This window comes from Sceloporus undulatus, chromosome 1, assembly GCF_019175285.1.
Source record: "Sceloporus undulatus isolate JIND9_A2432 ecotype Alabama chromosome 1, SceUnd_v1.1, whole genome shotgun sequence".
Lineage (NCBI taxonomy): Eukaryota > Metazoa > Chordata > Lepidosauria > Squamata > Phrynosomatidae > Sceloporus > Sceloporus undulatus.
Window position 1 is genome coordinate 246,281,993 of NC_056522.1, and position 15,507 is coordinate 246,297,499.

General features: G+C 45.0%; 1 protein-coding gene across 1 annotated transcript in view; it reads right to left on the reverse strand.

The window, feature by feature from the left end:
• PECR (peroxisomal trans-2-enoyl-CoA reductase) overlaps positions 1-14,939 on the reverse strand; it is a 28,718-nt gene extending 13,779 nt beyond the window's left edge. The window contains exons 1-2 of the mRNA XM_042479714.1: positions 14,761-14,939; positions 3,897-4,030 (exon numbers count right to left, since the gene is read on the reverse strand). Of these exons, the coding sequence (XP_042335648.1) occupies positions 3,897-4,030; positions 14,761-14,896 (270 nt within the window). The 5' untranslated portion in view covers positions 14,897-14,939. The remainder of the gene's footprint in view (positions 1-3,896; positions 4,031-14,760) is intronic.
• Between the last annotated feature and the right edge of the window lie 568 nt (positions 14,940-15,507).

Consider the following 15,507-nt stretch of genomic DNA (forward strand, 5'->3'; position numbering starts at 1 on the left):
AGGTCATCCTGTTACTACAACTGCCCATGCCAGATAAAACCTATAGGGTGGGGGAAGAAGCAAAGAAAATTGAGGTCATTTTCATGCATGACAGCTCCCAATAGCTCCATGTTTCCCTTTCTTAGGAAAGACAGGGAAGCTTAATTGGACTAGCTAAATATGCATGCTACTAGATGGAGAACATTCAAGAGCTACAGATACTATAATGTAGCACCAGTGTCTTCTGAACAAAGGAAACTGGCAAGTTTTATGCAGTTTGAGAGCCCTGTGCTAAACAAGCAGAATTATTTATGGCACAATAGTGGAAAAGATCTCTTTGTTAGAAGGCAAGGAGGCCCCTGGGTGTATGAATGGAGACTCTGCAACTTGCATTCAATACATTATTCCCTAGATGCATTACATGAGTTTCCTGTTGCAGATCACCTGGGGAAATGGTAGAACTCCAGAAGTCCATTTATGATATAAATACAAGAGAAAAAACAGGCACTTAGGAAGCATGACATTAAAGCATAGCTCGGAAAAGTTATTGGCCATGCTAGATGAGGCATTTCTGGAACTATTTTTCAAAGAAGTAACTAGAATGGGTTAAAAGAAGGCTCACTATTCACCTTTAGAAAAGGAGACTATTTGGAGACCCACCCTGAGGCAGAGAAAGTAAAAAGTGGGAACCCCAGTTTCTGATCAAACATGAAATATTACTGCCTTACCCCAAATTAGACCACACTGACCCATTTAGCTCCATAGAGTATATGCTGACTGGTAACTGTTCCATTTTATTCAAAATTTATACCAGCAACCTCCAGGGATTGAAACTGCGACCCTTTGCAAAGCACACGTGCTACCTCTGGCCAATCCCCTGAACACAGCTGGAAATTTTCTGCAAACAAGAAAAAACTGCTTGCCCAGTTTTTTAGTAGTATGCTATCAGTTCCTGGTGACTTATTTCTCTGAAGTGCTCTGAGTGTAGCTTTCACTTCACTTTTTAAATTGGAAGTTCTCATATGGTTCTTCTTTAAATGAATCTGTACAAGAATCATTTGTACAATATTATATTTTTCTTACCCGAAATAATTATGTATTCTCGACAATTCATATCATTCACATATAACAAACCACTGAATTTTTTTGTTGACTAAATTCATGTAGATTTGTATTTATTTTTTATTACTGACACTGAAATATATATCAATATTATTTATTATTTTGCTGTGTTTGTTGCTTTATAGTTTTTGAGTGAGGTCTTCAGTTTTCTCTTTTGCATTTTGCTTTAAAGCAATCACTGGTCAGCATGCAAGTTTTCTGCTTCACTAAGGCTTTTTCTATGTTGCACTAAGCTATGGCTAAGCATTATACAAGTCAATCTGTCATCTTGATCTATTGAAGAACAAACAAATTTCCGACTTCAATTTCAGAAGAGCTGATATAGTTAGAAACCAGTGTGTTGTAATGGCTTGAACCAATGACTAGGGCAGGGATAGGCAACCTTTTTGAGCCGGGGGCCGGGTTGCTGTCCCTCAGGCAACAGGGGGGCCGAAGCCGGGGGTGGAGCTTCTACCCTCCGGGGGCGGGGCCTCATGCTGGGGTGGAGCTTCCACCCTCCGGGGGCGGAGCTTCCACCCTCTGGGGGCCAGGCCTCCTCCTCTTTGCCGGCCCCTGACAGGGCCCCAGGCACCGTCAGAGCCCAGCAAAAAAGCCAGTGGGGGCCGCCAGCGCTGGAGGCCTCCTCCTCTTTGCTGGCCCTTTTGCCATCGCTGGGGCCCTCCAAGAGGGCTCCGGTGGCGGCAGCGGGCCTCTGGGAAGCCCTTTTGCCATTGCCGAGGCTCTCTTGGAGGGCCCCAGCGCAGGCAACCGGCCTCCCAGAGAACCCCTGCCGCCGCCGGGGCTCTCCTGGAGGGCGCCGGCATTGGGCCTCCCAAAGGGCTCCAGTGGCAACAGCGGGCCTCTGGGAGGCCCTTTTGCCATTGCCGGGGCCCTCTTGGAGGGCCCCAGTGAAGGCAACCGACCTCCCAGAGGCTCCCTGCCCTCTCCGGGGCCCACCTGGAAGCCCCCGGAGACGGCAGCGGGCCTCCCAGAGGCCCCCTGCTGCCGCCGAAGCCCTCCTGGAGGCCCCCGGAGATGGCAGCGGGCCTTACAGAGGTCTGCTGCCACTGCCGGAGGCCTCCTGGAGGCCCCTGGCGAGGGCAGCGGGGGCCGCTGCCACTATCGGAGCCCTGTTTGAGGGCTCCGGCAGCCGCAGCGGGCCACCTAGAGGCCGTCGCCAATGGCGGCAAAGTCTTGCGCAACCTTCCCCCGAGGTTGCGCGAGACTTCACCTTTAGGCCACCGTCATTTCCCCCCAAAAAATGGTGGCGAAGTCTCGCGTGACCTCAGGAAGGTTGTACGAGACTTCGCCGCCATTTTGGGGGAGGGAAATGGCAGCGCCCGGAGCAGCGAATAGCCGCAATCGGTGGTGGCGGCAGCGGCAGCCAGGGGCCAGCCGAAAGGCCTCCACGGGCCGCATCCGGCCCGTGGGCCGGAGGTTGCCGACCCCTGGACTAGGGCTTTGGAGATCAGGGTTCAACTCCCTGCTTGGCTATGAAGACTGGGCAAGTGGCATTCTCTCAGCCCCAGAAGAAGGCAAAGATAAATCTCCTCAGAATAAATCTTGCCAAGAAAATGCCATGATAAGTTTGCTTTAGAGTCACGATATGAGAAATTACTTAAAGGCACAACAACAGCAAGATACAGTTGAGCACGGCTTTGAAAGCCAAGCAGAAACCACCACCTTGGATTTGAAAAAACAAATGTCAGGTACCAAAGAACAGCAGGAAAAGACTGAGACTTCATGTTTTAAAAATTTATTAATGAATGCAAGATCAATGCATTTCAGGCTTCAGACAGAACTAAACAAAGCAGATCACTCTTGGCTAATTAACATTGTTTTCACTGACACACAATGGTTGAAACGAAGCCAAACACACATAGACCAATTAGGGAACATATTAAAAGTGAAATTTACTTTTTGTAGCTGCTCTTTTACATGGTTCTATATGGCTGTAAAAAAAGTGCTAGTTCATGTGCGTGCATGTATCTTCAAGTTGCCTGTCAACTTATGACAACCTATGAATTGCATAAGGTTTTCTTGGTCAAGGAATCCTCAGAAGTGGTTTTGCCAGTTCCTTCCACTGAAACATAGCCTACAGCACCTAGTATTCATTGGTCTTCTCCCATCCAATGAATACACGGTGCTGTAGAATACATTAATTAGTATAAATAAATATTTTTTCCATTATCAGCCAGACTGGATAGTCAACACCACACTAAATAAAACTTGTAATATTAAATATCTTTCTCAGAGAGTGCATCCCAATTATATTTCTCTTCCTAATAAAAGGAAAACCACAGAAAATGATTTTCCTTAATTGCATACATTCCCCATGACAGCTTTAAAAAAAATAGTAATTAGAGAGCTTAAGATGTACAGCTCAGTCAAAAGTCACTTCTAGATTCCCAATTGCAAGGGCCAGCATTTGCATTTCTCAGGACCTGAAAATCATACACAGATAAAACCGAATGATCAGGAGTGATTTCACTATGAATCAAGGAGGCTGCTACAGGGTGGAAAAACAGTGACACAAAATGATTTGTGAGAAATCTTTTCCAAGAGCTGATAGAGCACTGCAGCACCCTAACAATCACCTCTGTGAAGACAACAGAAGTTAGCACATCCTTCAAGAACAGAGGGGGACAGTGTTTCATTTTATCCTTTCAAATAGATAGGGGTGTTTTTTTTGGGGGGGGGGGAGAAATACTATTTATTTCACAAATACAGAAGACACCCAAAGTCAATACACTCCAGCAGTGTATATACCATCAGTAGACCTCTGTAGACCTGCACAAAAATAAAGTATTTTTTACCTCTTCTTCTTTGCGAATGTTGCACTGTACAGGGGTCACCTGAGCAGGATTTGAGGATGGAATTTTGGCAGCTAGCTCTTTTGCCGCAGCTTTTAATCTGTCAAGTTTCCGAGAGGCTATGACTACATTGCAACCTGTCAAGACAAAACCAGATTGATATTGGACATTAATAGTAATTGCACTGTGCTTTGGATAGGACAAATGAGGTCTCTTCCTAAAGAATTGACTGCATACTGATTGAAATAAGCCTCCTCCATCATCATTTTCCAAGTCATCAAACATTTTCAATAGCTTTAAAAATTTATGAACATGGTTGAATGGGATCAAAAAGCTTCTACAACCAGATACTCAGTTTGCAAATTGTACAATCTCAACTCGTGGACTGGAAAATTACCTGACAATTTCTGCACCAGTGGTGGAATTTGATTGATAGGAAACAAAACTAGTTTTAGTGGCAACAGGAAAAGATGCTAGATCCTCTTGCCATCATTACTTATTGGCTAACAAGGACATTTTTTGTCTCCTAGGTCTAGACAATTTGATGAAATAATACAACAATAAACCTCATACCATCCTACTTTCGAGGAACTGAACCAGCCATTACAAAAGAATGCTAGGAAATCATAGATCACACCAAAATGTACGTAGTGGAATTATCATAAGATACCTATCAGTTGTGCCTTGGCATCCAAGGTTTACGCATAGGTTAAAACGAGCTTATCTTGTACCAAATAGCATTCAGTGGCAAAGAAACTGCACACCTCTAGTTTAGAACTTTGTTTGCTTTCCATAAGTGTACACCAAATTATCATTGGGGTAGAATTCAGAGACACAGCCACGTTAGTCTGGAATATCAGTACACAAGGGGATCTTGTAGCACATTTGAGACTATGTAGAATAAATTGTAGCATAAACTTTCCTCCATGAAAGCTTATGATACAACTTATTCTACATAGTTAGTCTCAAAAGTGCTACAAGATCCCTTTGCATGTCAAATCTTCAGTAAAATACAAACACATTAGTCTTATCACATGCTCAAATTAACACACAAGCACAATGGACTTCTATTCCCTGATTTGATCTATTCATGCTGATAGGCTTTGAGAATCATTACATAGTTCAAACTTGTGATACAAAATTGTTCAAGCTGCCAAGATGCCAGTTATATATCAACCATGAATACAGCTTTAAAAAAATCAGAGTTTACAATCTGTGGCCTGTTACAGACTGCCAAAATAAAGCTGCTTTGGGTCTCTCTGGAGGTATGCTATTTAAATGATGCATGCATCCCAAGAATCCGGAAGCTGCACCAAAGCTGCACTCCGGTGCTTAGGAATGGAGTGTGGCTTTGGTGCGACCTCCGGACTCTTAGGACCCATGCATCATTTAAATAGCATACCTCTAAAGAGACCCAAAGCAGCTTTATTTTGGCAGTCTGTAACAGGCCTGTCTTCTTAGAATTGTGTATAGGAATACCTCAGTTAACAAAGCCTCTGAAAATGAAGCTGTTTTTAACAAAGCCTTTTTATGCTAGCATAGCCACACTGGTTCTTCCTTGTCCTGTTTAGCTCAGGAATGGACAACATGGGGCCTGCAGCCCACATTCCCCCATCTGTGCCATTCATGGCCCCATCATGGGTGACAAAAATTTGTTCTACAATTATATAGACCCACATTTTCCAGGCAAGCATTCTTTGAAGATGCCAGCCACAAATGCCTGCCACGTCAGGAAGAAAATCTTCTAGAACATGGTGGCCACATAGCCTGAAAAAACCACAAAAAACATGTTCCAAAATGACGTGCTCTGTAACCACAGGGGTGAGAGTCTTTGACAGCAAAAAATATGGGTGTTATTTAATTAATGGAACAATAAATTCCCCTCCAAGATCTCCAGATGGATTACTGCAGTCCCCTAGCCTTCCACAGTTTCCTACCCCAATCCTAGGTGGAGGTTTTTGTGTGGTTTTTAAACAGCATTGGCATTGGGAGTATAGTGGAGGGCTGTAGAAACACAAACTATCAGTATCAGGTTGTAGCAGCACATCTACAGTGAACAGTGACATAAAAACTTGAGCTGCAAAAGAGCAGAATTCTGTTCCCGTTGACCCCACTGTAGTTGTGCATGCCTGTCTACAACAGGCAAGTTAGCTGCCTTCCAAATCCCTTACTGAACATATGTGGACAGCACAACGGAGAGAAAGGAGGAACCAGATGAACCTGCCTCAACAGGTACCTATTTTGGCAACCAAAATAGAAATAATTAGACAAATGGAGGTTGAAGAAAGAAAAAATATCAGCCCAGGTGCATTTTGGGAAAAGCTTTCAAATGAACTCTAGAAAGTTCATAGAATCATAGAATCATAGAGTTGGAAGAGACCACTAGGGCCATCTAGTCCAACCCCCTGCCATGCAGGAAATCCAAATCAAAGCATCCCCAACAGATGGCCATCTAGCCTCTACTTAAAGACCTCCAAGGAAGGAGACTCCACTACACTCCGGGGGAGTTTGTTCCACTGTCGAAGAGCCCTTACTGTCAGGAAGTTCTTCCTAATGTTGAGGTGGAATCTCTTTTCCTGTAGCTTGCATCCATTGTTCCGGGTCCAGTTCTCTGGAGCAGCAGAAAACAAGCTTGCTTCCTCCTCAATGTGACATCCTTTCAAATATTTAAACAGGGCTATCATATCACCTCTTAACCTTCTCTTCTCCAGGCTAAACATCCCCAGCCCCCCGAGTCGTTCCTCATAGGGCAAGGTTTCCAGACCTTTCACCATTTTAGTCGCCCTCCTCTGGAAACGCTCCAGTTTCTCCGTGCCCAGAACTGGACACAATATTCCAGGTGGGGCCTGACCAAAGCAGAATACAGTGGACTATTACTTCACTTCATCTAGACACTATACTTTTATTGATGCAGCCTAGAATTGCATTGGCCTTTTTAGCTGCTGCATGACCCGTTGACTCATGTTCAGCTTATGGTCTACTTGGACTCCTAGTCTCTTTCACATGTACTTTCATTCGCCAATGTGTCTCCCATCCTATATCTGTGCATTTCATTTTTCTGCCCTAAGTGCCGTACCTTACATTTCTCTGTGTTGAATTTCACTTTTTTAGCTTTGGCCCCGCTTTCTAGTCTATTCAGATCATTTTGAATGTTGGTCCTGTTCTCTGGAATATTAACTATTCCTACTAATTTGGTGTCATCTGCAAATTTGATAAGGTGCTCCCAATTCTGTCATCCAGGTCATTGATAAAGATGTTGAATAACACTGGGCCCAGACACAGCCCTGTGGGACCCCACTGGTCACTTCCCTCCAGGAGGAAAAAGAGCCATTGTTGAGCATCTTTTGGGTTCGGCCAGTCAACCAATTACAGATCCATTTAACAGTTACTTTGTCTAGCCCACATTTTACAAGCTTGTTTGCAAGAATATCATGGGAAACCTTGTCAAAGACCTTCTGAAATCAATATACTATATCCACAGCATTCCCTTCATCTACTAACTGGTAATTTTATCAAAGAAAGAGATCCGATTTGTCTGGCATGACTTGTTTCTCTGAAACCCATGTTGACTATTTGTGATTATGGCATTGCTTTCTAGTTTCACAGACTCTTTTTTTTGATCTGCTCTAGAATCTTTCCTGGTATAGATGTCAGACTAACTGGATGTAATTGTTGGGATCCTCTTTTTCCCCTTTTTGAAGATGGGGACAAACGTTTGCCCTCCTCCAGTCTGCTGGGCTTCTCCTGTTCTCCAGGAGTACTCCAAAGTTATTGCCAATGGCTCGATATTACATTTGCCAGTTCTTTTAATACTCTTGGATGTAGTTCATCTGGTCCTGGAGACTATATTCATTTAGATTAACAATGTATTCCTCTACTATCTCTTACTTATTCGTGCTGAAATTCTCCTGTTCTGTCCTCTGCTCCATTATCTTCAGGTTGAGCACCCTTTGCCTTTTCTGAGAAGACTGAGGCAAAGAGGTGTTGAGTAGTTCTGCCTTTTTTTGTCTTCTGTTGCATTTTGCCATCTTCTCCCCGCAGTGGCCCTATTGTTTCCTTCTTCTTCCTTTTGCTGCGGACATATCCAAAAAAGCCCTTTTTGTTGTTCTTAACCTCCTAGCAAGCCTGAGTTCATTCTGTGCCTTAGCTTTTCTGACTTTACCCCTACACATGCCTGCTATTTCTTTTAATTCCTTTTTTGTGATTTCCCTCTTTTTCCATTTCTTATACATGTTCCATTTCAAACTTAGTCTAGTTGAAAGTTCCTTAGTCATCCATCCTGGTTTCTTGAGACACCTCCCGTTTTTCTTTCTCACTGGAACTGTTTGAAATTGTGCCTTCAGTATCTCTCTTTTGAGAACTCCCATCCGGTCTGAACTCCTTTCTCTTTAGTATTTCTGACCATGGGATCACCCTCATACTTCTCTAAGTTTACTGAAATCCGCTCTCATAAGTCTAGAATGCGTGTTTGACTATGCCTGGCTTCTCCTCTCCATTGTATAACAAACTCCAGGAGAACATGGTCACTTCCACCTAGGGATCCCACCACTTGCACCTCATTAACCAAGTCATCCTTGTTGGTTAGGATCAGATCCAAAATAGCGACCCCCTTGTTGCCTCTTCCACCTTTTGGACCATGAATAGTCTTCCAGGCAAGTTAGGAATTTGCTAGACCTGAGGATCTGGCTGAGTTTGACTTCCAACAAATTCGGGTAGTTGAAGTCGCCCATCACTACTACATCTTCTTTTCTGACTGTGTGTCATCTGTTCTAGAAAGGCCTCATCCAATTCCTCCGTCTGACTTGGGGTCTGTAGTAGACTCCCACCATAAACTCCTTGTTGTTTCCCTCCCTTTGATTCTTATCCAGATGCTCTCCACCTGGCTTCCATGATTGATGTCCTGGATCTCTTCACTGGTGTAAATATCTCTGACATATAGTGCTATCCTCCTCCTTTCCTGTTTGGCCTATTTCTCTAAAAAGGTTATACCCCTCTATTTCCACATTCCAATCATGAGACTCATCCCACCAGGTTTCAGTGATGCCTATTATATCATATTTGCTTTGCTGTACTAGGGGATTCAAGTTCATTTGCTTATTTCCCATGCTCTGTGCATTAGTGTGAGGCATCGCAGACCACGGGTCACATTTTTTGCTTGTGCAAGTTTTTTTGCCCTCCATGTTGGATCTTGCACTTTTTTTCTTGTTTCCTCTATGTCTGTTGACTATTTTCTCCAGCCCTTTCGCCTTCCCTAATATTGTCTCCCTTCCCCCTCGGAACTCAGTTTAAACCCTCCTGATCAAGTTCTTGAGACTGTTGGCAAAACATTTCTTCCAACTGGTGTGAGATGCAACCCGTCCGTTGCAAGAAGTCCCTCCTCATGGAACCGCAGCCCATGATCAAAGAATCCAAATTGTTCTTGGCGCACCATCTGCAAAGCCAGTTGTTCACATCCGCTTATTTCCTCTCTTCCTGGACCATGCCCTTCAACGGCAGAAGAGATGCGATGACAACCTGTACATCCATTCCTTTCAGCTTCCTACCAAGCGCCTCGTAATCCCTTTTGATGTTCTGCAGGCTGTGTCTTTCAGTATCATTGGTTCCCACGTGGGCCAAGAGGAAGGGGTTTGGTCAGTAGGCTTGACCAGTCTTGTCAGCCTCTCTGTCACATCCGGATCTTTGCCCCTGGGAGACAACACACCTCTCGAGACATCTTGTCAGGCCTACAAATCACCTGCTTCTGTACCCCTCAGCAGGAGTCTCCCACTACGACCACACACCTCCTACGAGATTTAGCAGCAGCTGTTCCCTTGGGTGGGACGCTCAGCTTGCCTGCTCTGTCCCTGAAGTCTGTCCATGCTGCTCTTCTTCATCCTCCTTGTAAGGGAAAGAGCTTTGAATCGATTCTCTAGCTACAAGCTCCCCGAACAAATCCTTCTTGGCCTACTTCTCTGTGTGACATTCCTCCAGCTATCTTCCTCCTGTGTATGTGAAGTGACCTCCTCAGCTCTAGCATCTTCCTCTGCATGGTATTCATCCAGGATTGTTGTTCTGTTCTGTCCAGGAAATCCTCCTGCTCCCTAACTGCTGCACTTTCTCCTCCAAGAGTGCTACCAACTTGCACTTGGTGCATGTGAAGTTCTCCACTTCTTTAGGCAAGAAACAAACATCCCCAAGTGTTGCAGGTAACTGCCGTGGATCCGTCAGTGTCACACTGAAAAGTCTTAGGAATTACTGGAACCGGACTGTGGGCTTCCTCCTGAAAAAAGAATCCTTCAGAAAACACCAACGCTAAGCCCCTGATGCTTCAACAATTGTGGCAGTGAGCTCGATCAATTCTGCCTTTGCTGTGATTTCCTTGGATTAAAAAAAAATGAAATAAAATGAAATAAAATATGGCGCCGCTCTGGGAGAAGAATAAAGAGCTAGTCTGCTGCTCCGCCCCTAGTGACTCACAGGTGTGACTCACTGAAGATGTGACTACAAGCACACTCTTCCTAGAGTTTAAAAAAACAAACAGTCATCACTAAAATGGCTGCCAGTACTTCTCTCCTCCTTTCTCTGTAGCGGAACTGCTCTGCAGAGGCTCTGGGGAAGAAGAAATAAAGAGCTAGTCTGCTAGCTCCGCCCCCTAGTGACTCACAGGTGTGACTCACTGAGTGTGACTACAAGCACACTCTTCCTAGAGTTTTAAAAAAAAAACAGTCATCACTTAAAATGGCTGCCCAGTACTTCTCTCTCCTCTTCTCTGTAGCAGGAACTGTCTGCAGAGGCCTGGGAGAAGAAATAAAGAGCTAGTCTGCTACTCCGCCCCTAGTGACTCACAGGTGTGACTCACTGAAGATGTGACTACAAGCACCACTCTTCCTAGAGTTTTAAAAAACAACAGTCTCATTAAAATGGCTGCCCAGCTACTTCTCCTCCTCTTCTCTGTAGCAGGAACTGCTCTGCAGAGGCTCTGGGAGAAGAATAAAAGCTAGTCTGCTAGCTCCGCCCCTAGTGACTCACAGGTGTGCTCACTGAAGATGTGACTACAGCACACTATAATGTACTGTTACCATCGATTGTTGTTTTTTTAAAGTATGCATGTGCATTTTGTTGTTTTCAGTAAAACATGCTGAAATAGGTTGAAGTGCTCTTTTTGTAGCCTAGGAACCCTATTCTTTTCATGCTATTTGGTACTTGGTACCAAATTTTCTATTTAAAGTAGTAATGATCAGAAAACATATACGTTGTTAACCAAGGTATAACTTTATATTACTGATTAACACGAAGCATTAATTCTGTAACTGAGCTACCAAGGTACTGGCAGAACCACAGCCTATCCAGATACAGTAAAACATGAGAGGCCATGGCCTTCTAGATAGCCTACAATTTCCATTAGCCCTAGCAATTAGCTAACGATGAGAAGTTATGGGAAACTATGGTCCAAAAAGATCAGTAGAGCCACGATTCCCTCTTCTGCAGTAAACCAGACCACACTACATACTCCAGAAAGACAGCATATGTCAGCTAAACCACTTGTAAGTGGTTGGAGAGCCATCTAGATTCCCTGTGCTTCACTAATGGTTTGACAGACCTACCGGGATATGTGTTTTGTTCACGGGTGTGTGACACATGTATTTGCCTGTGTAATTGTGGTCTTGTATAGCAAAAGACATAGAAAACAAGGAACTAATAGCATGCCTGAAAGCAGGATGTGAAGTAGGCATTTGTCAAGTGAATTCCTTCAGAGGTGTTATACTATCTGCCACAAACTGATCTCCCAAGATTTTTGAACTACACAAGCAGGGTTCAAACAAAGAGATGTGAATTCAAATGCAGAGATCCGAAGCTTGCATCACTTCAATCACACAAACTGGGCAACGTTTATAGCTATCACTACTTCAGTCAAGGATTGTTGCAAGAACAAATGCCTGTCTACCCCTGCTTTTTAAAAAAGATATTAAATACACAAGCTGGTAGCTCTTGAGCTAGAAAAAGAACATCTTTTGTTGTATAAAAACCTTTACACAATTATGTTCTAACAGAAGGATTCTGCAGTGAAGTCATGCAAGTAACTTGGAATATTCTTTTCTGTGGAGAGATGCATTTTTTCCTAAACTTTCATCTTTACTGAGTCCTATCCCCTGCCAGCCCACATTACAAAAGTTGCAAAATCTATCAGTTGGTTCTGGCACTATTCAGAACCTTATTCAGTAAGTGTTCAAAACTAGAAGAAACATATTTCAGATCAGAGGACTCTCTGAGGTTTCCCCAGTTTTCTTTGAGCTACAGCAAAACTTGTAGTATCAGCTTAATTACATTCTTCTGAAGACAGAGGTGGATGCATTTTGCAATGTGAACAATGGTTCCTTCCGCTTATAAAAAGTTATCTGCCTGTCAGACAAAGCAGTGTTGGAGGGGGGCAGCATTAAAGGCAAGTTTTGACTGAGTCACAGTGCCCCAGAATTCAGCAAATGGTAACAGTCAGACAACAGAGTAGAATTAAAGCTAGAAAGAAAGATCCAATATCTGGACATTTATGTGCAGTCTTCAATTAAGAGCACAATTTTCACCTGCTATGCAGTGAACATTTTCCAGACTACTAGTGTTTTGCAACAATCATGCTTTACATTTGCCTTTCTCATGCCTGCTGGATAGGGAATTGAGAGAGCTGTAGATATCAATGATCAAAGTTCAAGATTCAAACATGGTTGAAAGTCCAGTGCATTTTACATTAGGGAAAGAGGAAAGCAGGATCCCAAGTAGTTGAAGGACAAGGCAATAAAACTGTCTCTTTGTTTCTTTCAAAGCCATCATTACACTTTCCCACTTGTTTTATGCAAGTGGGCCTCTGTGCACCCATAAAACTTCAGCCTCCTGCTGAATTACATGGCGCAGAACACTGTTAAAAGAAGCATGTTCTCCCTTCACTAAAGTGAACTCATCCCTCCGCTTCTGTCTAGAAGGAACCCTTTCTCCTTAAGGTTCATTGGCTGTGGTCCAAACTGCAGTAATAAGGCAGTTTGATACTGTTTTAACTGATATGGCTCCATGCTGCGGAATTCTGGAGGTTGTAGTTTGCTGTGGCCCCAGAGTCTGACCGGGAAGGCTAAAAATGTCTCACAAAACTACAATTCCCATAATTCCAACGCACTTAGCTGTGGCAGTAAAAGTGGTGTCAAACTAGATTATTTCTACAGTGCAGATTCAACTGATGTAAATTACCCATCACCACCAGTTTCTGGACTCACTGTTAATCCCATATAAAATGTCCTGTTTCATCCATAATGATATGTTTGGAAAGGAGGAGACCATCAGATGGATCTCCCTCCCCAAGTATCACTCCAGCATCTACAAAGTGCTTTTCCACAGAGGATTTCACAATGACCTCAGGCTACTCTCTTGTAAATTTCCCCATTTCCTACTGTATATACTCATGTATAGTTGAAATTGACCCCAAAACCTAGGTCGACTTATCTTGGGCCAATGTAACAATACTTTAACTCTTTAAAGAGAGAACCATCCCTGGTGAAAGGCAAGATGGTATCTGTCTCGGAAGCACTGCCCTCTCTCTGTTCTCTCTTCCATTATCCTTTAGTGTGAGCCAACACATATGCCTGCCAGAGTTTTGTAGATTCTTTGGCATTGTTTTCCTTTGCTTCATCATTGGATCCTTTGTTGCTTGCCCTAAGTTTTACCCTCGACTTATCCAAGGGTGATTACAAAATCCATCATTTGCCCTCGACTTTATCATGAGGTCGACTTATAGGTGGGGTACGACTGCCGCTTTGCGGCGGTCTGCCGTCACCGCCGTAGGTCCGCGGGGGAGCCGGAGCCTTCAGACGGCGTGGCCCGCGTGGACTGAAAAAGAAGCTCCAAAATGGAGCTTCTTTTTGAGTCGCGTTTGTGACGTAGCGAGGTGCCAGGGGCGCACTCACTACGTCATGAAGGCTGCGACACGTATGGACGCTCAGCATCCGATACGTAAAGATGGCGGCGCCCGTATGAACAGGGCGCCGCCATCTTGTACGTATTCAATACGTATTAGGGTTAGGGGGGTGCGGAAGCACCGCCCCTTCCTAACCCTAGTACGTATTGTATACGTACTATTTGGCGGTCTGTAACCCGCCATAGACAAGTATATACCGTATTTGGTTTTCTTTGTTTGACACCAACACAGTGGAAGGTCCAAAACACACTGCAAAAAGAATCCCCTTTGAGGCCGCTTTAGCTGCCCTGGCTCAAGGCTATGGAGTCCTGGGAACTGTGGTTTTGTGAGACATTTGGCCTTCTCTGTCAGAGAGCTCTGGGGCCACAAGGAACTACAAGATACTGATTTTACAGACTAACACGGCTACGGCCTCTCTCTCTCTCTCTCTCTTTCTCTCTCTCGCCTGGAGACAAAGAAAGAGAGGGCCAAGGGCAAACTGTTTCTGAAGAAACTTGGCCAAGAACAAAAAAACAACCTTGAGAGGGTGCCATGTCAGAAGAGACCTGAAGGGACACATCCTAAAACAGATGGCAGCACTTGCCCACAGAGGAACCATACTTGCCCATAGGGAACTATTAGGGATTCCCCAATGTCTCCCTGTGGGCAAGTACAGCACTCTCAGCCTCCAAAGCATTATTATGTTTCTACCTGAGAGGCCATCTCCCTAAGACCCCCAGGGCAACTCTGGGGTCCACATATGCTAGGCACTGACCATAGAGTTGCGCTGGAGGAGCCACAGATGCCCAGCGGAGCGTTCTCTCTAGGAATCGCTAGAGTCTCCAGGGCAGCTTTTGGTTAAATCTGACCATAGAGATGCTATGGAGGACCCAGAGATTCCTAGAGAGGACACGTTTCCCCAGGTCCCCCCTCTGGTCCGCCTTCTTTCCCCACCGAGTTGCAAGAGATCGGCGGTGATGGCCTTGCCGATGCCGGTGCCCCCGCCGGTCACGATGGCCACCCGGCTGCGGAACAACCCAGCGGCCAAAACCAGCCCTCCTCCCGCTCCTCCGGACAGCGCCGCCGCCATCTTGGGACTCCGCCTTCCTTCGAGATCCTGAGAGGAAGAAGAGGAGGGAAAGTGGAGGGAGCCACGTGACCTACCCACCTCCTTCAGGCCCCGCCCCCTCTGCCCCGCCCCTTCCATTCCTGCTGCTGCAAAAAGGAAAGAGGCGCCTTCTGTGGCAGAGGAAGTCTCCCTCTCTCTGCAGCCCAATGGGAGGCGAAGTGTACCGCTCCCTTCATTTGGGCTGCCTAGCAGAGGACACAGGCCCCGTAAAATGTAGGACGCGACACAACAACAAAGCCAAACAGACTCACGCTGGCGCTTTGCCACGCCCCAAATGGAGGACATTTCCGAATTCCTCCTCTGGGCAGAAGGTGGAAATGTAGGGCTTGTCCTGGGAAAGGAGGACGACGCCTGGCCACCCTCATCGATCCTCATCGTCACCATTATTGTTATTATTACTCATCCTGGTTTGGGGGGAAGAGAGGCAATGTCCTGGAAAAGGAGGACGACGCCTGGCCATTCCTGAACTATCATCATCACCATCACTATTATTAATCCTGATCTGGGGGAGAGGAGGGAGGGGGAGGGCAATGGCGTCCCTCCTTCCCTCCCCAGAAACACAAAGGCCCCCT